Source organism: Anopheles stephensi, chromosome 3 (genome assembly GCF_013141755.1).
Source record: "Anopheles stephensi strain Indian chromosome 3, UCI_ANSTEP_V1.0, whole genome shotgun sequence".
Taxonomy (NCBI): Eukaryota; Metazoa; Arthropoda; class Insecta; order Diptera; family Culicidae; genus Anopheles; species Anopheles stephensi.
The window spans coordinates 5,934,953-5,962,122 of NC_050203.1; the positions used below are offsets into that span (position 1 = coordinate 5,934,953).

Genomic DNA, 27,170 nt, shown 5'->3' on the forward strand with positions numbered 1-27,170 from the left:
AATAGAGAGTGATAAATTTAGTGCTTAGTAAGGTTTAAAGAGGGAATGTTGATTAGTTAGAGAAATAGGCGAGGATTGTTTGCCGTGACATCATCATCTGAAGTCTTTGAAAGCTGTACAAGCATTAACTTGATCGTTGACTTCAATAGTTTAGACTTTGCTCATCCATTACTTTAGTACTCTTTTTCTAAGTAGACAACCCTCAATTACCTCTGTCAACATAAATTGCAACAGTTGGTTTCGACGAAACGGTTCAATGCTCTCAGCCCGTCCCCTCAGTTCGGGGATTTCCCTGGTGCGTCGTCGTCTGTTTGTCTTCCATTGAGAGATCCTACCGCAAGCTACTGTCTGTCGCATACTAACGAGCTGCTAACCCCACCCAAAAGCTATTGGAAGAAGCCGCCGTACTGTCTTCACGGTGCTGAGGAATAAGAGGAACCAGTAGCAGGTTTAAAATAGCTACTAGCTGCATAAAAGAACACTGGCAGCTGTATTGGGCAGAAGGTATTTCCCGTGTCGCTATGAATAATCGCGTTCTGTCGAACTTCCCCATCTGCAGACGTCAACGGCGGACCCTACCTCCCAAAACAAATATGAGATCAACTAGACCGGTGACTACACTACCTGTACCAGAGGGCCACGTGAATTTTACCTCATCACGAGTTGCACAAAAGAAAACCCAACCAAACAATCGCACATAAGTCACACTCGATCGACAAGGTGATTGATTGTGATAAATGCAATTTTTCGCTGGCTGAATATGATTTTGTGGCTGAGATAATGACTCCGAGGAATGCCGGTTCGGTGGAGTGATAAAGCAGCAGGAAGTTAGCTTCGGGGATGACTTGTCGCATATCGGTCGAGCATTGTAGAAGAAAAGTCGAGGAGTTCTACGCGATTCATCTGGTATGTGACCTACCTTTCTTGGCAGCGTCATCCGCTGTACATCACGAAACGTTCCCTCGGATGAGCGGCGTAGCTTGAAGCGATTTCCCGGACCAGTCTCCATGTTGCTGCTCAGCTCAGTTTAAAATGTTGCACACACGAAATCGATCGCGATCGCCGTCCTATACTCGATCACCAAACCCTTCGTCACCTCACAGACAGAACGCAGATGAGGGAAAAAAGTAAACCAAAAATATACACACGCACGTGTACCAGGGGGTTGAGCCGTTTGCCGTAACCGTTTCAAGGTTAGTGACGCCGTCGCCCTCGCCGGGGTGTATGTGTGGAACCTTGGCCGGCCGGGTATACGACGCACTAGGTTGGTAGTCGATGTACTACTGTTTATTTTTCTCTCTCGCCAGCGCACTTAAGGATGCAAACAAAAATGGGAAGCTAGTTGCACTAGGCCCCTGCATATGCAGCTTACAGCCAGCTTAACGTGCTGGTAATAAATCACTCCACTTTATGACACACAGCAAGCTCCCTTTGATGAATCGTCACGGAAGCTGGGATTAAATAATGGCGTCCACTAAACACAACACCGAGTCGATACAACGGACACCGTCGCGAACCAATACTACTTTGATACGACTTCGATTCGGGAGCAACCACAGTGAACTAGATTCGGTAGAATGCTTCCGTTTGCATCACATATCGACACCGCTTGACAGCTGATAGATGACGATATCTGTCAAAAACAAAACAATGGACCGTCAGATAAAGTAGCCGGTTACGGGCGCGCCCTTGTCTGTGTGCGAAGTAAATACTGTTTGCAAAGCACATCGAATCGAATCACATCGCGTGGAGAAGCACCGGCTTCTCATCGGGACGCTAAAGTGGTACTGGTTGTTTTGCTCCTGGGCGAGCATTCGCACTGGAAGCGTTCGAGAGTGGCCAGGAAGCTTCATTCCCACCTGTTTCTCTTCATCCCCACTCAAAGGGAAAACGAAACAGAAGCAGAAGAAGAAGAAGGGGCAATTTTTGCGATCCGCTTTTGTAGCCACATCCCACACCCACTCGAAGAAAAACGCCTGGGATACCGTCTTTGGGGATACGCTCCCAGCAGCAGACCGAACCCTGCCGAAGCACTGGCGATCCTGCTGCTTGTTGAAAGTAAACAAAGACGGAGTAGTAAACTCAACACACTTACTTCCCCTTGCTGGGTGTAGGGGGTAGGGTGAGTAGGGTGCGGGAAGGCAAGAAGCGTAAGAAGATCGAAATGGACGCAAGCATCCTCCATCTTCACACTCAACCTAGCGACCCCAACAAGCGTGGCGGTGGTTTGCAACCGTTCGGTAATAAAGCTTTTTTATTATTATTATTTACACCCCAAACCCATCCGTAAAAGGGGTACGTGTGTGTGTGTGTGTGTGGCGGTGACGGTGCTGGGGGGGGTTAAGAACGAAAAAGGTCTTTCGTTGGGAGTTTTTTGTTGGTGGCGGGTTGCAGGAAGCGCAAACTTTCACACCGGTTACCGTAAAAGGGCAGACTGCGTATATTAAATGGACAAAGATCGGTTTTTGCGCTGTTTCCATTACGCCGTTCGAAATGGTTGTTGGGCAAAAGAACACATTGTTCGGATGGGGTTTGTTTTGTTGCCTCCGATCGATGGCTCCGGTGGGGAATGGTGAGCCACAGTGGTGGAAATAATTATAAAGTCAGAACAGGATTTTTAACTGCTCTGTGAGATTGTTCGCTCCACTCCACGATAAATGTTTTAGAGCATTTGGAAATAATAAAAGTTATTATCAATTCTCGATTAGCAATAATTTTGAGTTATTTTTGCTTGGCCTAAACTCCATTAAATGAAGTGAAAATATACAAAGGATTGCAGGTTACTTTTGAGCTATTTCATTTCAGCTATTTTAATTGATTTATCAATAATGTTTGACCATATTTAAATACTCCATTTTACTATAATCATGCATGATGATTTCATGACATTATTTTTTGTGTTATTGTCTGGCTTTACTAAGTGCGATAAAATAATCTTTTGAGCCTTTGAACGCTAAAGGACGAGATCTTAATTTAGGCAGCAAATGAGATTAAGACTAATATGAAACAGGAGAAAAGTTTTGAAGACTATATGCTTTGAAATCAATTTTAATATAAAAAACCAATCATTACAACTGAATAAAAAGCATTAGAAAAATTAATTTATATTTTTAAAACCTAACCTAGCATAACCTAGATGTTAATATTGACCTTAATATATCTTTTATCCCTTTTACCCTTCTATTTATTGCCACTAGTGTGTTCTTCGCTGCCATTTTTGAAGGTGTGACTATAACGAGATAATTTGGTTTGGAAGACGTGATAAAAATTATACCTTCTCTACAGCAGAAATCCTTCCACTATTTGCACAAAGACTTTATGAAGCTTGCCAAATCGAATAGAGCCGTTTCTCGCAAACCTCGATTCATCGTGCGTTCCGGGGAACGTTCAGCAAATACACACATACACATAAATAGCCATAACAAATAATTCCGACTCTCGGGCCTCTCGAAGCCAACCGAGCGGCCAAGCAAGCAAGCAAGCAAAAGTGTGGGCGGCAGTTGGTGGCGGCCAATTACAACGCACCACAGCGACCAGTCAGTCAGTCCGTCGGCAACGCCACGTCTGTCACGTTTTTGAGTGCCCTGGATGGAAGCGGTCGAGAGACAGCAGGCGCCAGCCGAGTACTTTATGGGAGTCGAGTCGAGCAAAAGGGTTCAACTTTTACGAGTTTTATAAAGCAGATTTATTTAAAGCACTTTATGAAGTATTGAGTCGTTCCCTTAAATGGTGCAAATAGAGTCTGCGGTCGTCTAAGCACGAACGGAGCAGTACGCTACCTTTGTGCGATTGTTGTTAGGTGGATTGGAGTCTGTCAAGCACACCCACTTGAGTACACGCACACGCACACGATAATGCAGCACAGGGCCACCTACTACTTAAGCGCCGCCGTGCGAGTGAAGAATGCATTTGTGCAGATGCAGTGCAAACAAGCGTTTGGGAAATTCCCTGTCGGTCCAGGGCTGAAGGACCGAAGAGACCCGGCCGATCAAATGAGACGTACGAGGAGTGGATGTGAGGGGTATTGTGTATAAAAAACTCTACCCCGTCATCCCCACCACCTCCACCTCATCTACCCCTTTCTGAGGTCTAAAAATAGCTGGTCACGTTTCTGGCCGCCGTTGAGCGTTGCGTGTTGCGTCGACACAGTCACAGACGAGCGAGCGGAAATGAGGCGCATTTTTCGATCGCTTCACTCACACCGTGCCAAAAGCGTCCGGGGAGCGCTACGACATCGGGTGAGTACGACAATTTATTTACTTCGACCACCCCCTCGCGAGGGATGTGCCATGTTGCGCGGGCTCGTCCATTTGTCAGCCGGCGCAGTCGATGGGATCGTTGCACGCGAAAGCAGGAGATGAGCTTTTGTTTATGCGCGATGGTGAATGAATTGATTCGCTGTTTATGGTCGCACGCTGGCCCCAGCTCGTGGATTAATCCGGCTCTTTGACTCTTTTGTTTTGTGTGGACAGCGAGCCGTTGCGGCGTTGCCCTCCATGCACGAGGCTCGGTGTGCGTTGTCGGTTGTAATGCGAGGCAGCGATCACGTGCCAGCATCATGGAAGGGTGGCGACTCATTATTTAGAACAAAGGTAGCGATGGAAGGCGATGGAAGGCTGATGTTGGCAGGGTTAGTAACAGAATTTTAAGTACAAGATCATTTAAATATTTATGAAAGTCTTAAGTAGACTGGCAAAGCTAGTATAGAATGAGCGTCGTCGATCGACGAAACTCTCAACGGGCCACTGGCAAGACGCACGCTACTGCAAGCAATCTATTCATTTATCGAACGCTAATAAAGATCACTCTCGAAGGCAAATAATTACAACCTTTCCGGACTTTTACGATGCACTTCATCAAATGCACCCTGTACTTTGTGTACTTAAAGAAACTTATCTCACCGAAGGACATACACCCTAATCAAACGTCCCATGGATCGATGTAGGCCAGATAAATGGTTTGGTCGTAAAAATTCATTATGACCATTGCGCGGTCATTCACAATTATCCACCAGGTGTGTGTGTGCAAAAACCCTCCTTTATGGCATCATTTACCACCGCACTGTGCAAACAATTTCCCTACATGGACGTCGCAAAATACTACCCACAGGGCACTACCCAGCACCGGAGAAAATGAACGGACATTTTGCTAACGAAATTAGTTCTAATTTCCATGTGGCACGCTAATTATCGAACCTCGGTGGTCACCCCCGGGGGTGAGGACATTCACGCACCGGTTGATCGTGAAAATAGATAAAATGATCGATCGTGGATCGATTAACTTGTCCCTCTCCCCCCCCCCCATCCAAGTGCCGCAACCTTGCCGATCGTGATGGATTGTGAAACGACCGCCAAAAGTCGTCCACAATGACGTGACGGTGGTGGAGTTGAGGCAATGTGCGGAGGTCACACGAGTGTGTGTGTGTGTGTGTGCTGTGGGGCAATTATTTGCACATTTAGACCACGACACGACACGCTGGGAGAAATTATGTAAATAGCAATTAAATTGCAATTAGCTCACTTGCAAAAACCCTCGCCGAGAGCTGCATTTGACCAGCTGATGCACACCGGAAGCTGTGGATAGGACTTCTTTCACTTCACACCGGGTACCTACCTCGGACGGGAACGGTGAGATGGTGCCGGAGTGATGGTGCAGCCCGGGACTGAAACGCATCAGCCGGGAAAGGGACGATCCATTGCTGGAGCTTCCCTGGCTGGAGGCCGTTCCGGGGCTAGTTGCCTCGAGCAGTTGTGTCATGATCGGTGAGTGGTCTGCAAGAGGAGGACGTAAAAATGTAAATGGGGGGAACAAAGCATTCGACTGATGAGGAAAGTGACAGACATAGTAGGTCAACAATCCGATGGATACTTGATGTCTGAAGATAGCTTCTTCAGACTTTCCTTGGGAACGATCGTTCTGGGAGCCTATGGGAGCCTATTGGAGCAACGTTCATTTTGGTTCATTTTCGATTCTGAAGAAAATACCTTGAGGGAAAATATGATAATAGAACTATTATCATTTTAGTACAGCATTATTAAAACATCAACAAGATAATGAACCAAAATGAACACAAATGAACTGCGCTGTCAAAAGCTACGATCATTCCCGGAACCAATCTAACCCAAGGATTGCTTTGATTATGTTTCAACCTTAATTATTTTGCCTTGACTCACCTGGACTTAGCTGCAGCATCGGCGATTCCATTGTCTCGAAATCGGGGAACGCCGCCTGATGGAACTCGTTCATATGTGGACTGCCGGAATGGGTAAACGTTGGCAGCTGCCCACCGATAACGGGAGCCGTCACAGCCTGCCTCGCAGACCCATCGGACGAACCACTCGAAAAGGATGCCCTCGGTGTTGGGATGGACAGTTTCAACGGTGACTGTCTTTTTCCCGGTGGCAGTTCAGAGTTTCTTCGCGTAATCGGAGCTGGCATGCCGTTCGATTGTTCCGGTGCCGTTAGCAGACCGTTGCCCTCGGTCGGGAGAGTCGGTAGGCGTAGGTTGGAAAATGGACTTGCCATGGTTTTTCACTCACAAACTCACGCACAACACGCGGCACGGATAGATGGGAAGTAGGATGATCACTCGTGTGCGTATGTTTTGTTGTAATTCCTGCCACCTTTTATTGTTTTCTCACCAGGCTGGTGCTGTGTTTATATAAACTTTGATCGAAAAAGGGGATCGGGGGGCGTAAAAATTCATTCAGAGGATCGGTCGGTCGGAAAGAAAGAAATCACAAACAATAAAAAAGAACCCCAGCCCGCGGAAAAACGTTTCGCTCCTCGCTTCGGTAATGGACCTGTTCCGGACTTCCATGTAAGCCCCACTAAAATAAACTGAACTTGTTTACATGTCACGGTCAGGGTCTGATGTCTGTGTTATTTAATTCTTGTGAAAATCTACCCACCACACACACACACACACAGGCGCGTTTTCCCTGGGACCACGGAGAAGTGCGCCAAAAATGCCATAAAACTGGATAGAATGCTCGTTAGAAAACGGGGGAAACACGCTATTTTCGAAAACAGCCATATTAAACCTGACAAGGCCGGAAAATGCAACGGAAAACTGTGTTTCTTATTTTGGCAACAGTGTGTGTCCCCAAAAGTGAGCCTACCACCCTTGCTTGAACCCAGGCGGGGGTCGAACTTAACCTCCAAAGCGAGCGAATGATTGACATCACGTTGTTGCCCGACACAGACTAGACTAGGGCGGGGAACTGAGAGGGGAGGGGGAAAAGAAAATCATGGCCAGGGATTTTTACTTGAGCGTGTGTGAGGTCTGCCCCCAATCGGCCCACCATATCACCATCAAGGTCTAGCACACTCTCTGCTAACGATCGCGAGAATCTCTGAACGTTCTGAAAGGTTTCGTTGAATTACAGCGAGTAGAATAAATGGAAAATTCTTTCTCGCTGAAGGAAAACATGAACCTGCTCGGGATCGCGGGACGTAACGCGCACGTGTGTAAGCAATTTTTCGCCTATGTACGCATGAAGCTGCTTGCGTGTCCCCCTTCTTTTCTAAGGTTTGTGACTAAAAATAGCTGGAAATCGTTGCTGCCCTCGGTACTGAGGGTTGCTGTTGCGTCTGGGAGTGATGTTCGGTTCACCGACGCTGCTAGCCGGGCCAGGGATTACGGGCAAGCGATCCGGCTTATGAATGTGTTCGTTTGTTTGGACAATGGCCCGACAAGTCGCGGATGGGAGTCTTCTGGCACAGGCACAGTCTGCCCAAGCTGATATGATTTATGAAGTGAGTGCCTTAGAAGGGGAACAGTTGGTAAGTGTTATAAAAAGCGACTACAACTGAGATTAATGTAAATGCATAAAAGAATTCAATTTAAAACAGACAAGCAATGGTTCGCCCTTCAGAAGCTGTTGTTGTACGAAGCTGCAAATAACAAGCCAAGGAGTTGTAGTTCCAACTATTAAAAGAATTAATTTAATGTTTCCGTACTTGAACTCCCGATCTTGTGGCATTAAGTAAAACATCGACACGGCACGGAACATAAAAAACCCCAATGAGCTGATTAGGGGTTGGTTTTACAACTCCAACCCGGCTCCGGCTCTCGACTGTCGACCCAGTTGCCAAGACAAGCAAGTCACAATTCACAAAAACCTTCAACTGTATCGAAAGACCCAAACGATCGTGGGCGAATGCTGGCCTCCCCGGACAACCCGCGAGAAGCCACAACGCAACGGTTGGAGGTTTACGTTTTTTTCCTCTGTGGATGTCTTGAAGGTGGATGCCAAAGACGATACACCCTTCTGGCATTTGGGCGAACCTTTGCGAGAACCACCGGAAATGTGTGGGACACACACACACACACACAGAGCTCGCGTAATCTCGCGTGTGTCTTCAAGCAAGCCCCTTGTAACACTTGCAACAGCTTCCGAACGGGTCAGAGACACACAGCACACCCGTCGTCGTGGCGTTGCACGTGAGCCCGTCTCATCACAAGCGGTAGAGATCTCGGAGGAACTGCTGCCACCTTGTTCCCTCTTTCACACGCGCACCTCTCTCACCTCTTCGTCGGGAAAGAGATCGTGAAGGTCGTCCACTCTATAGACACACGCTGCTACACCGACGTCATCGATAATCACCGTTCGGATGTGACATACCAGCCAGCGGCCCCCGCTCGACTCGTGCGTGTAAGGTGCGTGCAGTCCGTGTCACATGTGTCGTTGCTACGGTACACGCGCACTCACTTTCGTAGGGAGCTGCCGTTTTCACGCTAAATTCCAATATTTCTCACAAAACTTTAACAACACTCGCGAAAAGTCTCGGTTCAACAACAACACACTCGATCGAACGCACGCAAGTCTCTCGATGGCAGTGGCCGGCCGGATTTTTGCGCGTGTTCATCGACACCGACCGAATCGTTCTGACCAGCGAAAAACCAGAGCTCGCGATCGCGACGCTGACGACGTCGCTGCGATGCAGTGAGAGAGTATGGGCCGAACGCTCCCCTCTACCGTGGCGTTTGTGGCCCAAGGATGACGATATGATTGACGATCGATCAAAAGAGCAAGAAAGGCGAGCGCGCGTTTTAATGCACCTATGTGTATGCTGGTGAGCGAGTTGGATGGTGTGGTGGTGGTGGTCGGTGGTGGGCCGGTGAGCGATCGTCGTTTTTATCTCCCACCGCCATTTTCGTTGTGTCAAATGGAGCTTTTTGTGGGGTAGAAAGTTGGACGAGAAAGTACTCCCTTGTTTTAAGATAAATTTAAATAAATATTAAAAGAATAGTTTTAAGTATAAAAGTGTTAAGTAGAGCAATTGGATCGGTATCGGCGACTTTGTTGTTCGGTGACGGCCATTTATCAGGCGGGTAAATTAAAATTAAATTTGCCACGACGTGCATAAAAACCCAAGCCAACGGAACCGGATGATATATGATGGGCCGATCGTTGATCGCGGCCTCCTGTGAGGATCGTTGATTGAATTTCATTATTACCGACAACGAGACGCGGCAATTGTGCTCCACCATTTTAGTAGATTTCGTTGATTAGACGCAATGCAACGGAGGTTAGAACCGGGTGCCATAAAGCGCGCTTGGAACTGCGATCGCACACCGATCGCCATGTTTGTAACATATGGAAAAGATGCACTTAAAATGTATTTCTAAAACTCGGAACCATCCAATTCAATTCAGTGACAATAAAATCCCAATTTTTCTCACTCGAACCGCCCAACTGCCCGACTCAACCCGTCCACGCAGGCCTCGCTTTTAGCTATTATTTAACTACACGATCGTTAAACAGGCTAGAACACGGCATCGGAAAAATTGTGTCGCATTGAACGGGAGCAATTTGTTTAAATTACACGCACCCGTCCGTCGAATCCATAAGCACAACGGGCCGGCCAGCCAGCGGGCCACAGCGTGAACATGTGTGTTCCGAAACTACGCCACCAGCTGGAGAGCTCGCTTTAGAAGCCGAAGATGTAGAAGCATACTCCCTCACCGGCCATAAATATGCATTAAAGAGAGCGACTGTGCGCTAAAATTATTGCCCCGGACTAAACTCACCCCGATCGAGCGTGCGGTGAACGAAAGCATGGGACAGGCGCGTCGAATTGATAATTATTATGCTGACTCCGGACGCTCCCCGATGGGGTGCACATGCCCCGAATGCATCACGCCCGTCCGTCCACTTAGATGCATTTACATTTTAATTGCACACACACACACACACGCACCCGGTTGGAGCAATTTATTTTCCCGAAGCAAGTAATGTTTCGGAGCCATCATCAAGGGTCCAACACCGACGGCTCTCAAGTTCAAGCCATTCGAAGGGTGAGAAGAAAAAAGTGAGGGTTTATGCGACACCAAGTCGAAATTGATCGATTGACGGTGACAATTGCACCGGCTCGGTTGGGTGGGAGTTGGTGTTTGATTTAGTGCAATCGCGCTACAATGACGGCGCGGTGACTTATTGGCTTGACAGTTTGATTGCGGTAGGTTGTGGAGGTTGCGTAGGCTACGGTCCTCGATGTTGCCTTGATAACGCATGCACACGCAGGGAAAGGGGTTTTTTGAAGTTGATTTCTTGACTCTCAGCTTTATTTAGTGAGTGGGGAAGAAAATATAGACTCCAAGAAGCGCCAATGGCCCCAGACCCTTGACAATCTTCTCAGATGATATCACAATTGAAGCTCATAAATGCACACCCCAAATATGATAGTTGGCTTATCATCTGTTACCATCCCCCAAAAAATATAATATTTTAGCAAAATTGTCTGGAAAACCCTGCCAAAAGCAAGTGTCTGCCAGTAAAAACACATCGCCAAAAACCATCGCACTTATTTTGCTCCAAAAATGAGGCTAATGCATTTCCCCACAAGTTTTTCAAAAAAATAAACGAGGTCAAAGTTAAGGCTGATCGTTCGAGAACGTTTCATCAAAAGCCAATGCATTTTGCGTTTGCAAACCTCCAAAAACGGTTATGTTTCGTTTGTTAAACACTTTTAAGGCAAAAGCATAACAAATACTGACCCGCGTTACTATTACTGTGTTTACGTTACCGGCGTATGCGTTTCTTCCGGTATGGCGCGACGGTTTTGGGTTTCACTTGGCCCTAGGAAGTTGTCGTACGTTTTGGGGAATTAATATTTACCTCCTTTTTTTTCTTCGATTTCTACCAAGAAACTTGTGGTGGACGTGATTATCAATGATTTGACGGGAAAGAATAATATTTTCATTGGCAATCACCGTGCTTTGTTGTTATGAAGAGAGGGAAAAACGAACGATAAAGCAATCGAGCGACAAACAGTGGGTCAATCGCGGATTCGCGTGCTGCGATTCGCAAGGTTGCACGTGTTTTTTATAGCGTGATGGAGCTAGCCTCTGTCATCTCCCATATGGTCTAGTGGCTAGGATATCTGGCTTTCACCCAGAAGGCCCGGGTTCGATTCCCGGTATGGGAAAGGATTTTTTTTCCCTTTCAATCCTTTTTTGCACACTGGAACACTGCAAGGACTGTTTTTTTTGCTATTTCAAGCAGGACACACACGCATCATTTTCGTCATCATGAATTTTTAAACGGACACGGCAAAACAAATCCACACACCGCGGCGCTACATTTTGTACAATCACTGCTTTCAATTTATGTATATATTTTCTTGTGTATATATTGTGTTTGTGTGTTGTGTGTGTGTGTGTTTTGATACATACGAATACGGCATTTTCGACTGTGTTTACGTGTGAGTATGTGAGTGATTACTAGTGTGCCCCGTGTATTATGCGTATTCCTGCATCCATCTCGGCTTTTTTTCCAAATATGATTTTTTTCCACTGGGTTTTTTCGCTTTTAATGCCACAGCTTCATCAGCTTCCCAGCTATATCACTATGTCTCACTATACAAATATATACACTGATACGGATTTTATTTTTCCAAAACCGGATGCGAATACAAATGTGTGTGTGCGTCTCTGTGTTTTGTTTCAAATTTGCTTGAGTTTTTCGTTGGCCTGTCATGACTGTTAGCCGAGGTGCGTTCGTGTCGTCCTTTTATTCTCTCCATTTTCCCGAGTTCGTTATGTTTGCTTATGAATACTCGTGTTTTCCAAATGCTTCACACCAAAACCCAGTTTTACAAATCATGCATATAAAATTGCCTTCCTTTCGTAACAGCCTTTCCTTCTTTGCTGAACCATTACTGTTGCTGCTGCTTCTTCCTGATGCTGGGGATCCGAAATTGGATTTCACTTTATACAGAGAGGTCTGTGTATTTATATTGAACAATATGCTTGTTCCGTTCCGTCACTACTGCTGGATCATGTTCCCTTACAGCATCATGATCAACAATCACAATTTCTTATTTACAATACTAGTACAAGTGGTAGTGGTAGTGGTAGTAGTAATACAGGCCAATAATAATGAACCTGGTTGTCCAATGGCATGCTCTTACTGCTGACAGATCACGTCTTACAGCTACAATTTTTCCAACTTTAACGCAAAACTCCCTCTTCCCAACAATCGCGTCTGGTGGAAGAAGTCTGAAACTCATCATTTCGTTTCGGTGCTTTACTTGCATGCCTTCTGTATAATTATATTGCGCCACCCCAATCAACGAGAGATCGGAGGGGGGTATATGGGGGTTGGGGATTGTAACTACTCCTTATTACTTATTAATGTCCTCACATCCCACTAAAGTGCTAGTTTCCCTACGAATGTTTCACTGTAAACCTGTGTGTCCACTAACCTGGCTGGTTGGCTGGCTGGTTGGCTGGCTGCTTTGGTTGTTTGCTGAAACCGAAAGTGTTCCATTTCTGTTTGCTTCCTCTCCTGTTGGCCGGTTGGGGTTTGTGTCGGTCAAAATGGGTTTATTTATTCTCTAATACAACAGAAAAGCTTGCTCTCTCTGTGTATGTTTGCTGGTCTGGTTATTGGTGATTGTAGTTGCACCAAAGGGTGTGCTTGAGTCGCGGATGGAAATGATTTGAGTGTGAGTAGATTGTTCGATTGCTTCAGAAAATTATTTGAAAATAATAAAAAAAAACCTAACACTTTCGAGAGTTCATGATCGTGACGCCTTTTTCCTAGTTGAACAATATAGCGCCTTAAACACATTACTCTACCACATTACCGAAAGCGCACAAGCAATCTACCTTTCAGAGGAAGAAGTCTAGAAGGGCCTTAGTAGCATGTTTGTGTCTACGCCAGCAGTAACATATGTGTATATATAGATATCCGAGCAACGTTTACGATGTGAGCGCTCTCCTGGTTTTGGCAAAGACTGTTTCACGACTGGAGGATAATCATCTCGGCTTGTTATAGCTAGCCTTTGGTGATGATTTCCACTATAATAATATTAACTGTTTGCTTGTTTGCTGATTACACGTACACGCTTGCAGGTTACAATTTTGTTGTGTGTGTGTGTGCAAGAACAACACTGTATAATGCTTGTTTGGCTACAGTAATGCTGCTGTTTCCAGTGTCGAGCTATCTTGTATATATTCTTTCATGCAGTTACTTTACGAGTTCATTCATATTTATCACTCAAACCAAACGACGATATCACACACGCACACAAACACACAGTTTGGAGGATTTATAATTTTTTTTTCGTTTCAATAACTTCACACCAGAAAGTGATTAGTAATGGTGACACGGTTACGATACACTTCTCTTTATATTACTTGTTTATTACCGTGTGTTACTAGTACAGAGTATCTCGAAGTTTTTTGTTGAACACTTTCTAAAAAAGTTTTGAATTCGTGCCACAGGTTTTGACCGTTTTCTCATATATATTTGAATTTGTCACACACTTTTTCGGCGGTTACCATTCAAAGACATATGGAGAACTGGCAAACACAGTAGGACAGATTCAAGAATAGCTGACAAATTGGCAAAAAGTCATTGGAAAGTGTAACAAAAATACTTCGGGCTACCCTGTAAATGCTCTGCTCCGTTTCTTAAACATTAATTATTGTATGTTTGCTGCTTTCGCTAACCTCCTCCTTCTCCCGTTCGTGCCCTTCAACGTATAGAGGACGACGATAATACGAGGTCAAATGCATCTTTCTGGTACTGGGGCGTGTATAGGATGACGGGTCCACTGTTTGCTTCTGGAGTATGTAAACGATTTTTAACCCTTTCTTTTGTGTCTGTTTCAATAACACACATTTTGATGTGGGAAGTTCTTCGATATTTTTATACGTGTATGCTGTATGCGTCACGGGAGTCACCCTTTGCTAAATGACCTGCATTTAGAAGAAGGTGTCGTCCTGTGCGTGTTCGGGCACACTTTTACAAAAATGTTTTAGTCCCAGCTGTTTTTGTTTTATACATTTACACCGATTAAGTACGGTAGCACAAACTACGGTTAAAGCCAACAACTGTGTATGCCTTGTGTGGATTGGGAAGGATGTGCGTGTCCTACTCGGGAGGTTCTTCTCGCCATAATGATAATCACGAAGTAGACACAGCGAAACCATCGCTCTCTATATACCTGAATACTTCCGCACAAACGCAAATTGTTCACCTTTATGCTCCACTTCCTCTACGTAAGTGCTCCATTGTTATACGAGCAAATTTTCTTTAACATACATTGCATATAAACACATACTTAGCTTTCTATTCATGGTACTTCTCTGCATTACTTCCGTCCCGTCCCGTTCCATGTGCTGCTCGTAATGTTCCTCTAGAGTTGCAAGTGTAATAATAATTTCTGTTACACGAATCGTTCACCCCTCACCTTGGTTCGAAGCGTAATATATGCTTATTTCTGTATTAGTATGTGTCGTCTATATTCGATCGAGGCTAGGCGTCAGCCATTATTTGCCCTCATTATGCCATACCTTTCCCGAACATTTTGCCCGCGTTTGGCCCGGCGAAGAACGTCTGCAAGCGTGTGCCGCAAACCAAAGTATGAAACGAAAAGCGGAAAAAGAAAGAAGAGAAACGCAATAAAAAATATTAAAAGTGGAAATTAAGTAGAAATGAAGCTAATATAATAAAGGAAATCTGTAAAACAATTGTTGAACAAAAAATCCTTTCAACTTACATCTGTACCTGGCAGATGTAAGCACAAACCAAGTGTACCTAAATAAACGTCATCAATACGCCTTAGCTTAAAATAGTAAAAGTGATATAAACTTAGGATAAAAAAAACAAAACTAAAACAAAACCAAAATCGTTTCTTTTCTTCTATTTCTGTACGTGTCTCTCTCTTTCTCTCTCCTTCTCTCCCCCTCTCTCTCTCCCTCTCTCCCTCTCTCCCCCCCTCTCTCTTTATCGCGCTTCCAAATCGCTCCTACCTTAACCGTCGCATTTGCCTACATTTGTTTTTCTTTATATTGGGGACCTTATACGAAAAAAAAAAGAATTGGCGCTACCGTAATCGATCCTTATCAAATATACACATCCTTACAAGCTACTGGCTCGTGAGCATCCCCCTCCTTCCACTCTGTGTCTTGGTGTACTTCCCCTGCAACGCTCTTACCCCTGCTCCGGCTTTGAGTTTGTTCTTACAACTTTACAAACTAAATCAGTGCTTCTTATACCACATTGTCCTCCACGCCGCACTGCCCGTCTGTGATCGTGAGGGGTCCTCACAGGTGATCATCATCCTGCTCGGGGTGTGCTGGTGTGTCGGTGTGTGCTGGTGTGTTTAATAGTAGTAGCTTACTTATACCGTTTCGTTGAGGGAGAGAGAGAGAGCAATACAATCGATGCTCAACCAACGCGTCGACGCGTTCACGTGCACATCGCAGTCGCACACGCGATTCCAAGGGATCTTGCTTCAGTTCAGTGCTGCGTAGTTGCCATCCCTCGCCCAAAACTTAAGAGAAGCTTCGCACAACATACGCTTCGGTAACGCACATCCAATAGTCAGACTGTAGATGAGGGATGAGCATGCCGCTCGACCTTCTTGAAATAAAAAAAAAATCACCCCATCCTCGCGACAGGATCGAACCGAGGTCGGTACGATTATTGGGTTCGCATAGTTTGAAAAATGAAAACGTTCTTGAATTGTATATTTTACTAAACACAGAAACTCATAAACAACGGCAGCAAGTTTATGGGTTTGAATGTTAAAATGTCAGCACTGCCCTTCAAAACGTCCACGCGTCTGTCATTCTCGGACATCGAGCTGGATTTGCCTTTCTTTAGTTCCCGCCCCCCCCCCATCAAGAATGTTATTGCTTTTACTTAACCTTAAACACGTTAACACGTTGAACACGTTTGCTAGAGTTTTGCGCTTTGCTTTAATCCTTCTTCAACTCTCAATTCAGCTAGCCCACCCTCTTGTTGTTTCAAAGCGCTACTAGGTTTTAATTGTATCAATGATACCGGATTGCTATCATCCTGTACAAATGGGGATCGTTGATGAATTCTGGTAAAGCAAAAGCTGTACATACATTTTTTTTTTATACGAAAATTGTCATTATTAGAAAAGAAGAAAAAAAAAAAACTTTCTTTAACGGGTTTTGAATCGAAACATTCCAACGCACATTTTTGTAGAGCTGTTTAAATGCTACAATGCTAAAACCTCGAACTGAAAATTACGCAAAACTAAAGTGTTGCTGTGTGGTGGATTGTGAGTGTGTGTGTGTGTGTAAGCTGCTGCCCATTTCCATAATCGACTACTTAAAACCGTTGTTTTCTTATCACTTGTGTGTTTGCTCACTCTACCGGAACCGGATGCTGTTTCGTGGTTGGAGCGGCATTTAAGAGCAAACATTGTTCTTCTCCTTCTGTGTAACTGCTGCTCCCTAACGCAAAAAATATTCTAAAAAGTAATTGAAACGACAAAAGAAAAGTTTAACCGAACCACTAATAATGAGATCTTATTGAAAGATTTGATTCGCCACTCGCCCCATTCCAGGATGAATGGTTCCTTTGCTTTGCGAACATTCAAACATTTTGCATCGAATACCTTCCACTGATTCGATACGATCGAGCGATCGAACGATCGTTCCTTTACTGTTCCTTTTTTTCCTGCCCTTTCTGCGCGTCTTACATTCTCTTTCGATGAAACGGATGTCCCTTTTAAACTCTATCGGAACTTAAAATGTAGTTTAGTTTGCATTCAAAAAATAACGCGCCGATAAAGAACAAAACGTAAGAAACGGGAGTCGCAAATTTCCTAAACTGAAATCAATCGGATACAGATTTACCACCGTCAGACTTCTATGTACATGTGTTGGTTTAGTTGTGTGCCTGCTGTAGCTGCTTGTGTGGTCAATCATCATGGCTCGCCTCGTATGCCTTATGCGACAAACCGGGCGTTTGTCCCGCTCGCGAACGTTCATAACTGGGTTTTGGGTTTGGGAAATTCAACTCTCGATCGCGATCGTTTGAGTTTTGTATAAAAAAAAAATAATTTGAAAGTATTTTGTATAATATGTAAGTCAAGAAATGTGAAAGCTAGTTCGGCGTATCGAATGGTGGATGATGGTCATCCAAGAGAAGCTGGCATACATCATCTATCGGACGTACCTTCTTACCATTGATCTTATCTCTTCTCTAATCCCACTTCACTCTAATATCTATCTTGTTCCCAGATGTTGCTTTCCATTTTCGATTAGTTTCTTCCTGTACGTCAGTACTTGCATTCTAATAAAAATACTGTCCCCTTTCTTTGTGGCGTGATCATATAGTTTAGTTGGTTTGGTTCGTTCTAGCAACCATCGCTACGCAAGCACAGGGATACACCGATCAAACCGAGAGATATGATGGCCTAGCGTGGGGGATCAATTTTCCGCACGCACACCCACACACATTAATTTCTTCTACAGGAGCCGATTCGTTGATTTGGTTGCATTCTCACAGCGTTCCATTGCTTTATGCGGCCATTGCTTCATTATGTCATTCCCATTGGTGCGGCGATGGTGGCAGTTCTGATGGATGGGCTACGGTGGAGCTACACCGGGTCAGTGGTTCGGTCAATGGTGGAGCAAAGGGGGTACATGAAAAACAGGGGGGAAAAAAGAAAATTAAGTAAGTAGTCAATTTGGGGTAGAAAACTTAAAAAAACCCTTTTTTCTTCGTAAGGTTTATGAGGTGAAAGGAAGAAAACAAGATATCTCGAGAAAGGAATTAGTAATAAGGCACATTCCAATAAAACATTCAAACAAGGGGAATTAAATGAAAAAAACATTCACGGTGGGTTTTTTTTCTTTGAGGGAAATTTGAAATTTTCACACACACAACGACATGTAGGGTTGCGATGCGTATCAGATAGAGAGAGAGAGAGTTTATATTGATACTGTTAGCAGCAAGGCCGTTCGATCAGCTAGTAGAAATCATTCACAATCAACTAAATCATTATGTGCAGATGGAAAAAAGAAAAGAAAAACCAAATACAACGTTCACAAGTGATGCTCATGCTTTTCATTCTTCTTCCCCTCTTGTTTCGTTTTATCGGTGGCATTAGAGTCTTAGACAAGGAGCAGAAGATAAATCATAAATGCGATTAATAAACGCAAGCAATGGGGGTATTGGTTGGCAGGGAAAACAGGCGCTCGCATCAGGCACAGCGTTTGTGTAAACCGGGTTGTAAGGTGGTTTAAGGTGGCTTTAAGGCAACGCAGCCATGGGACTTTAGTAATAGAAGGAAGGAAGCGAGTTTTCCTGTTGCTTTAACAATGTGTGAAATAAACAAACATAAAACACAATTTTAACGAAGAGAGTTTGGCTTTTTTTTTGTTGTTTTGGTTGGTTGGTGACGAATGTGGAATATTAGCGGTATAAAGAAGTGGAGAGTTGGTGAGAGTTGCTTTGCGAAACGTTCCTTTCCAGTGGTCCTGCTGAGCTTCGGGCACGGCACACGGCAGTCGTGGAAGGGTTGGTTCGAGGGAGGGTTTAAAGGAGTCGAGGGAGGGCAGGGTTTTTGTTTTTTATTCAGCGGAAGCTAGCATACATTCTTACAAACACGCGTGAGAATGTGTGTGTGAGGGGCGAGCAGTAGTAGCGTAAGCGGTTAAACTATCCAAAAGGCGCGAAGCATGTAGTAGATAGCAGACATCGGGCAATGGGGTGTGTGTGTGTGTGTGTTTATGTAGACGTGTATGTTTGTGAGTGGTAGATATATTAGACGGCATGAGATATGAGATTGGTTTTTATTAACAAAGTATATTTTAATTGCGGTATTGCACATCTCTTGAAAAGTCGTGGATTATTTTGATTTAAGGTTACTTTTATATGATTCGACACTATATTTAACAAACAATTAACATTCAAACAAACATTTGCTAAACAGACAAGAAACAGTGAACAATAAAATGTGACAAAATGTGCATTTATAATATTTTAACAGAGTAATGAACAAAAGTATGAAGAACGTTGACTTGACGTCCACAACTAATGCAAGAGAGAACAAAATACCTAAATAAGAGGGGAAATGCCTTGAAAGTAGCAGTTAGTGGCAATACAACAGTATCATAACAGAACTCGCATGAAAAACATTCAAAGTGGGGCGAGTATATGAAAAATAAATCATGGAAATAAAGTAGTAATACAAAACGGAAGGACAAGATCGATGTGATAAAATGGCGAGAATAGCACAGTGTAGTTTGATGCAGAATACAAAACGTAATGGTTAAAGTAGCGCTTCCGGGCCGGGCATTGCCGGAAGGAGAAGGCAATGAGAACATGAAACATGTATAAAATGGTACAAAAGGCAAAGAGAAGGAGCATAGATTATGGTGAGAAGGAGGGGCAATGTAAATTTATATTATACACACACGCACACACAAACACACCTATTTGCGAAAATTCGAAGACTTGTGGATGGATTTGAAGTCCCGTCGATTGATATCCACCAACGCCATATCCAATGTGGCACAGCTAGACACAAAACCAGACCGCCATTTTTGACAATCCCCAAAGATTGAGGAAGACGTACCGGGGAGGATATAAGAGACGGAGCATCAACGCAAGTGCATAGTGTGGTAGTTATGGTGACCGATGGTAGGTGGGGCTAGTCTTGGACCTGTTCCATTCATTTCCCACCAGATTCGCGTCCAAAAAGGGTCGTTGTTGCTCTCGTGAAGAAGAAGTGAAGTTTCGTTTGCATTTCTTGGTCTTGGCGTCGAAGGAACTGCTCCTTTGTGCGAGTGAAGGTTGAGTAGTGATCTTCAATTCCTATCTTTGTTGATCTTGGTGGATTCGCGTCATGTTGCAATGGTGTAACAAATCATAATGACAATGGCGTGCACAAAACAGGACCACATCTCGCTAATGGAATGCAGCCGTGCAAATTTTGGACTTCGATTTTCGGTGTGTGTGCTTTCGTTCCGCCAAGTTCCGCTTGCCTTCTCTTCTTTATCGTGCCATTATAGACACGCATACACACGACCACATCCCCGGGTTGCATATTTTTGGGGTTAAAGTTTGCTATCGCATTTCGCGGTAATACAGTGAGCGAAACGTCACACACCTCAACTCAACGATGGAGGCGCCTAATGTCTCGAACATCCACCTCTCCCTCTCTCTCTCTCTCTCTCGTGTGCTTGCTTGCACCTTTTTCGTAGAGCAAACAGATCAGTGTACCACCACCCCGTTTCACATCCACGTCTCATTCGCGGGACTACTACCCGTGGCATCGGTTTATTCCGCCTGCTTGCTACTGATGATGATTGGATGATGGTGATATGTGATGATTATTGCTGTTGTCAAACGAAACACAATGACAAAACGTGAGCTTCGATAAACGGACGATAGATTTAAGAAACATAGATATAAAAAAAAACAATGAAAAAGGTGAAAGTGATAAAAACAGAGACAAAGGCATTGGTTTTGTAACACCTGGGGACTGGGGAATGTGTGGGCAAAATCAGGCTTTTGGGAAAGGGTGCGGAGGAGACACTCGCGAACATCCTGATTCTGTTGGAAAGATGTGTTTAAGGAAATCTGGAACTAAGGCAAAGCTGGAATTCGCATTTTTTTATACTTTTGATAAGAGGTAATCACCGGAAAAAGTTTGGAAGAAAGACGAATAAAAATTGTCCAAAAACAAAAAGCACTTAAGACATTGACATCTCTCTCTCGCATGTCGATGCCTTACGTGGAGGATTGTTTCGTCTTCCAGTTCCTTAGAGCCGATTACTAATATTCCACATTCGTCGCAGCTTAATAGTAAATGTCTTTTTAAATTTAATTCTCCTTAAAAAAGATGCATCAAAATTCCAAAAAAAATACCGGGAACCGGAACTTCATTGCCCTAAAGAAAATCCTCACAACTATCGAAAACCCGACGAAACAAACGACTGGACGGAAGTATTATTTACGAATGTGAGCACACCAAAAACAAATCGAAAACAGAGGTCTGGCCCTCTCTGTCCCAAAATAATATGAGTATTTATTTTTTTCGGAGGAAAGGATGTAGTATGCAAAGAGTAGATCTTAATGTGAATGAAACGGAACATAAAACGAACGACGAGCGATCGACAGGTCACGCATGGTGCGCATGCAGCTCGGATACCGGTTACTTACCTAGCGAACGATTTGAATGCAGCGCTTTGGGGATTTATACAGAGTGGCACACGGCCCGTTTGTAGCTGTTCGGCAATGAATTTGTGCATTTCCTCTGTTTTTTTTGTTTGTTTCGGGGATACAAGAAAGAGAATTCAATTTAGAACCAATAAGTAAGATAAATGAGCGAGAGGTCCTTAGCTTTTTCGGCGCTTACCTTTCACTTGCTGCACTGAGGTTAGCTTGCGTTCCCATAGGTCGTCAAATGCTTGAGTTGCCGATGGCTCAAACTCACCAGTATACTGACGCATGCCGGCGGATGTGGTGTAACAGCACTTACACATGCAGGAATGGTAACGAAGCCGACCCTCGTCGACGTACGGATGTGCTAGCGCATCGATTACGGATATTCTTTTGTCCTGCAGCGGAAGCGGGAAAAGAATATTGGAGTATAAGGCATGAGGGCTCACATATTTATGCTACCATTAACAAATGATTTAATAGGTACGTCCGACTAGCAAAAGTTTCATGAAAATAAAACCCCTTTTGTGCGAAAACGATTCATTTTGATGATCATTTCGCGGTGCAAATACACCAAGACACGTGATACAGGAAGAGGGCGGAAAACGAACGACGGAACACATTTTCACGTAGGCGTAAAGTACGCAATACGAGTCGGAATCGTAATCAACCACCACATCAGCGCACAAAGAATGGAGCAGTCGCACGCTGTTTGCTGTCAATTACACTATCAACTCGCACCATGCTGCACGTATGCACGTGCCTTTGCCACCCTGTTTATGACGCTGCAGTATACAAATAAAACCAATCGATTCCTGGCAATTTGCACGCAACTTCCCTGATACAATCCCTGGTACCGTATGACCTATCCAGGTGGGTTTTTTTGTATAATCTCCGTCAATGGATAGTGGAAAAGATGTAATGGCGTACGCGCCCGAGTGAACATTTCCTTTGTTTGAAAATTAATTTTAGCAGAGCTTTTCTTTTCTCCCAGAGCAAAGCGGCACCAAACGCCCCAGCCAGTACGTACCGGATCGAAGACGAGCATTTGGCAGAGCAGATGTACGGCTTCGTGTGTGGCATGGGTGCTCAACGTGTACAGTGCGGTCAGTGACCGAGGCTTCGGTGCCCTCCGCAGCATGTGGCTTCTGGCGCCCTCGCAAGCATGCCGCATATCCTCCAGCGATGGCGTACCGAGCAGTTCGGTGATCAGTTCAAGCTACAAATGGGGGAAGAAAATAAGCAGAGACCATATTATTAGACAGCCGGGAAACGAGGCCGAGAAGCATTGGGTTACAGCGAGCCGTGGACTTACCTGCTGTACAGGACTTTGTGCCTGGAAGAGAATGCGCCGCCCGAGCAGCTCACCGAAAATGCAACCGACCGACCAAACATCGACGGCGGCCGAGTAATGGCGGGCGCCCATCAGAATCTCCGGCGCACGGTAGTACTGCGTGACGACTTCCTGCGTCATGTGCTTCGATTGATCCGGTTCCTCGACGCGCGCCAGCCCAAAATCACAAATCTAAAAGTCGGCAACGGAAAATCAAATGAGATAAGCAGCAACAGCGTCAGACCACTCCGGCCCGGGCAAACGTTTTAAACACAACGCGTACCTTCAGAACACAGTTACTGTTTACCAGCAGGTTGCCGGGCTTGATGTCCCGGTGAAGGATGCGTGCCGAGTGGAGATACTTCAGGCCGCGCAGGATTTGGTACAGGAACACTTTGATGTGGTCAGCGGAAAGGTGCTGCGGTGAAACGATGATTTTGTGCAGATCTGACTGAAGCAGTTCCGTAATCACGTAGCTGTTTTGGTTGGTGTTTCGGAAAAGCGGATTAAGGAAAATTTGATCGACAACGGTACGTGGAATGGTGGAATGAAAAAAACGGAAACTTCACGTTCTAGTCCCCCAATGTCCCTGCAAACTTTGAATCACATTTATTGTCTGCCGTCACATAAGCCATCTTGATGTCGCACATTGAGGTTGTCGAACAGAGGATTAACGCCGCAGTACATACAAGCACGTCCCTTTGAATTGAGGACGTTCTTACTAGCGTGTTAACTGTTGTTGAAAGTTTCGACGAGCGTTTCGGCGACTGTTTTTTCCCGAATTTCTAACGACGAAAAAAAAACTGCTCTTCCAACAACTTTAGACATTCTCTATCGTCTAATCGGTTTGCAACTCTGAAGGAAAGAAAAATAAACAATTCCCCTACATGTGTGTAAATCGCACAGACACACACTTCCGAATGTCTGTGGTTAACCGTGTGCGTCCTCACATCCGATTGACGCGATCTCAGCATAGCCAGCGCTACCGGGCACAAGGACCAAAACTTTATACGGACGATTATTTTATCCACCCGACTTCTGGCCTCTACCAATTCCGCAACACTCCCAGTAACGTTAGTTCCGGTTCGGTACTAACTTGCCAACAGCAATTCACCATTCGTTGTCAAGGACGTTGCCCGGAACTGACATTCGAGACATTGTTTGTTTGGTATAGAAAGAGTCTCGTCGATACGTCACGTTGTGTTGCAAAACGTAAAACCCTTTTTGCTGTGAGTAGCAGCATATCACCGGGGGTGGAAGTAGACAGTAGACAAAAAACAATACATTGAGAGCGCTTCGTGAAGGGAGAGGTTGGCCATCTCGGACCATCTCAGTAGGAAGACCGTGGTAGTTAAAGAGGATGGCGCTGTAACTTAACGCGCTAGGATTTGTGGTTTGGGATTTGCGATGGGACATTGTGGCTACAATGGTGCAGCAGCAGAGTCTGCTGCTGCTGATAGCGGGGAAGGAACGGAAACGGATCCGGGATCCTACACTAACTCCCCAGACAACCCAGATGGGGATGAGAGAGAAAGAAGCGGGAACAAAGAAATTTTCCAGACATTTTGATCCGTCGCTCTTGCTGCTGCTGCTGCTGCTGCTGCTGCTGCTCCTAGCTCTCCTCATCGGCCATGAGGGGTCGTGCACTCTCGGGTAGAGGACACGCCGAATCACAGCGGTTTCAAACCCGAGGGTGTATTACTTGCTTAATTCAACTTGTCCGTTTGCTTAGCGGGACGCCCGACTGCAGCAGTAAAGCTGAACACACACACCCAAGTACTAAATTGCATCCATTAATCAAATGGAAACACAAGCTTACACTGGACTGGAGCTGATCGTTTTATAGAAGAAAAAGCGAAACTTCAGAGTCTGTTTGTCTTTGCCGATCAGCGGCAGAAAAAAAAGAATTATTATAGCGAATTATTCTTGCTTTTCGCCATAGCCGCAGCGAAATATTTTTGTGACACTGCCATAATGAATTTCTTCTAATTAATTATTGCGAATAAAATGTCATCCAGGCTCCTTCCGGATGATTCCCGGAAAAGTGACGATTCGTTTGAAGCTTCCGGAGCTGGTAAGGATTTTGCAGCCACACCAAACAATTCCCAAGAAACGGATGCTTCGCCAAAAGTACGGGTGGCGAAAGCGCGTCAAAGCTTCACCATTTCACACGTCCTTGATGTAAATAAGCATAGTCCTCCCATCGGTAGCATGTAGCACACACACACACACGTTATCCAGTCTCACACTCTCGTTCTCTCTCTCTCTGGCACGCAATCCATTCATGGAGGATTGCGGGACGTTCTCGCTCTCTCTCTCTCTCTCGGAGCAGCTCCCAAGCTTTCTTGACTACGCCCTGCTGCCGCGACAGATGTCCTTGAACGCTCCCCGGGAGTTGGTTGCGCGTGTGTTTCCCCCCCATCATCGGCCGGCATTCCGGGATGGGCAGGGCCCATGCATAAAATGAAATCACTATAAAAAGTGGCAAATTCCGGCATCATCCTCACACAGGACCAGGACCAGGAGTCTGGAGGTGGTTAGCAGAGGACTGGCTTTGTGTGAATCTACTCTCTCCCTCTCACTCCCCTCTCTTCTTCTTTATCTATGTTTCGAAACCGGGAAAGCTTCGTGTGGAAATTGTGGTGAAAAGTTTGTCAATAAAGTACAAGTGGGATATTATGCAGAAATCGCTATCGCTATCGTGGGACCGGAAACCGAATTCTCGCCCTTTCGGTTTGTTATGGATATTTGTACAGCTATATCTATTTATTTTTCATTCCTCCGATTTTTCTGTTTGCTCCTGTGTCCTTATGGTTCGTGGAATTTTCGACCCGTTCCCAGGCAGGCTAAATGGTTCTCGGGTCAAAACGATGCCACCGACTATTTCAATGGCAGCCGCATGTGTTTGTCTGTTACTCGGCAAGGAATCGTGACTTGTGACACTGTGCCCTAGTTTCCTGCTCACTCTAATCAAGAAGATGCCAGTTTGTAAATGCTACTACGCTTTTACTGTGATATGACAGAACTACACATAAAAAAACCTTCTCAAGGGCTTCCTCTCTAAAGGCATGTTCTGACGGAACTTCAACAAATTTCTGTTATGCAATTGTTTTCTTTGGACAAAATGCTTCATTAACTGTGGCAGAGTTTGAAATTTACATGAGCAGACACAGACAGGCAAAACACACCTGCCCTCGGAGAACTGCTGAATTATTCACGGAACAGAGTGGAGAAAAATTTAATTCGTTATTGCTGCTGCTTCAGAAAACTACGCGAGTGATCCTGAAGCTCCAAGCCGGTAGTAAACACGTTTGCATTAGAAAAGTATTTTACCTTTCATGAGCACTACTCGCTAGACATATCTCTGTAAGGTAGGGAGCCTTATAGTTTAGCTCGTGTGCCCAAAAAGCTACACCGACTAGCTCACGAAAACTTGGGACCCCCTTGGTCGCCTTTGTGGAGCAACTTTTATATGAGTCACATCTATCGGACAGATGCGACGTTCTTCGAGCATCGTTCCTATGTGGTTTAAATAAACCCAGAGTTCGCCCAGGGACACCGCAGTCCATCGCAAACCATTCATAACCGTTTACGCATAAGTCCATTAGGCTAACGATAACCAATAGAGTTGATTAAATAATTCCATTGCAGTAGTGATAGTTTCCTGTTTCGGGGACTGTTCCTCTCGAGGGTATGTGATATGGTTTAGTGTGCTTCAGTTTGTAAAAGGATACATTTCCTGGAAGAAATCCAAATGTGGCGGTTGCAGGATGTCCAATGCAGATAGTACCTGTAAACGAGAGAGCAAACATACGAAACAGCATTAGTACAAAAAAAACCCACAATAATCCCTTCGAAATGTTCCGCACACCGTAAACTTCTAACATCCGGAAGCTGTCAAATATGACCCCCCCACTCTGGTGATATACATTCGTTGGCGGGGTATATTTCCAGCCACCCGGGTTAGTTTTTCTTTACCCTCCCAAACCGGATGGATGGCTTTCTTTTCCCGGAAACCGCTAGGTTATCGATCGACGGGTGCTTGTCGCTTTGGACAGGAACCGTCTGCTGCTTGTCAGAATAAAAGTGCCAAATAGCTCCATCCCACGGGGGTTTTTGAGCTCCTACTGCAAGGGAGTCTTTTACATTCCGAGCTTCTCGGTGCGGACGATGCGCCGCCCTTCGTCGGCTCTGTTCGTCGAGTGATCAGCCGGCTGTCAGCGCACTGGCTGCAAGCATTGGCAAGGCAGTTATCTGATAGCTGCTGACTCAGCAAATACATAGGCCGGTGTTGGGCTAGGTACAATGACCAACTGCGATGACAGCAGCAGCAGGAGGAGGAGAAGGAGGAGGAGGAGCAAGATGCATCGTGCTGGCTGAAAGAACGT

The 27,170-nt window shown here is 45.0% G+C and overlaps 2 protein-coding genes and 1 non-coding gene across 9 annotated transcripts in view; 1 reads left to right on the forward strand and 2 right to left on the reverse strand.

Moving 5' to 3' along the window:
- LOC118510338 (NAD(+) hydrolase sarm1) overlaps nt 1–8,888 on the reverse strand; it is a 35,971-nt gene extending 27,083 nt beyond the window's left edge. The window contains exons 1-3 of one of the 3 annotated variants that reach the window (XM_036051998.1): nt 8,715–8,888; nt 6,174–6,666; nt 5,614–5,771 (exon numbers count right to left, since the gene is read on the reverse strand). In XM_036051998.1, the coding sequence (XP_035907891.1) occupies nt 5,614–5,771; nt 6,174–6,525 (510 nt within the window). In that variant the 5' untranslated portion in view covers nt 6,526–6,666; nt 8,715–8,888. Of the gene's footprint in view, nt 1–919; nt 1,025–5,613; nt 5,772–6,173; nt 6,667–8,714 lie in introns of those variants that run through there. The other 2 variants (XR_004905999.1, XM_036051999.1) reach the window with 2 other exon arrangements.
- Nucleotides 8,889–11,361: 2,473 nt separating this feature from the next.
- Trnae-uuc lies at nt 11,362–11,433 on the forward strand. Its single transcript has one exon. It is a non-coding gene; the product is annotated as a tRNA-Glu (tRNA).
- Nucleotides 11,434–11,637: 204 nt separating this feature from the next.
- LOC118510369 (serine/threonine-protein kinase NLK) overlaps nt 11,638–27,170 on the reverse strand; it is a 68,802-nt gene continuing 53,269 nt past the window's right edge. For 2 of the 5 annotated variants that reach the window (XM_036052090.1, XM_036052089.1), the window contains exons 4-10: nt 26,517–26,572; nt 23,066–23,258; nt 22,765–22,974; nt 22,480–22,668; nt 21,646–21,847; nt 21,450–21,543; nt 16,795–17,877 (exon numbers count right to left, since the gene is read on the reverse strand). In XM_036052090.1, coding sequence (XP_035907983.1) covers nt 17,823–17,877; nt 21,450–21,543; nt 21,646–21,847; nt 22,480–22,668; nt 22,765–22,974; nt 23,066–23,258; nt 26,517–26,572 — 999 coding nt within the window. In that variant the 3' untranslated portion in view covers nt 16,795–17,822. Of the gene's footprint in view, nt 17,878–19,860; nt 20,624–21,445; nt 21,544–21,645; nt 21,848–22,479; nt 22,669–22,764; nt 22,975–23,065; nt 23,259–26,516; nt 26,573–27,170 lie in introns of those variants that run through there. The other 3 variants (XM_036052092.1, XM_036052091.1, XM_036052093.1) reach the window with 3 other exon arrangements.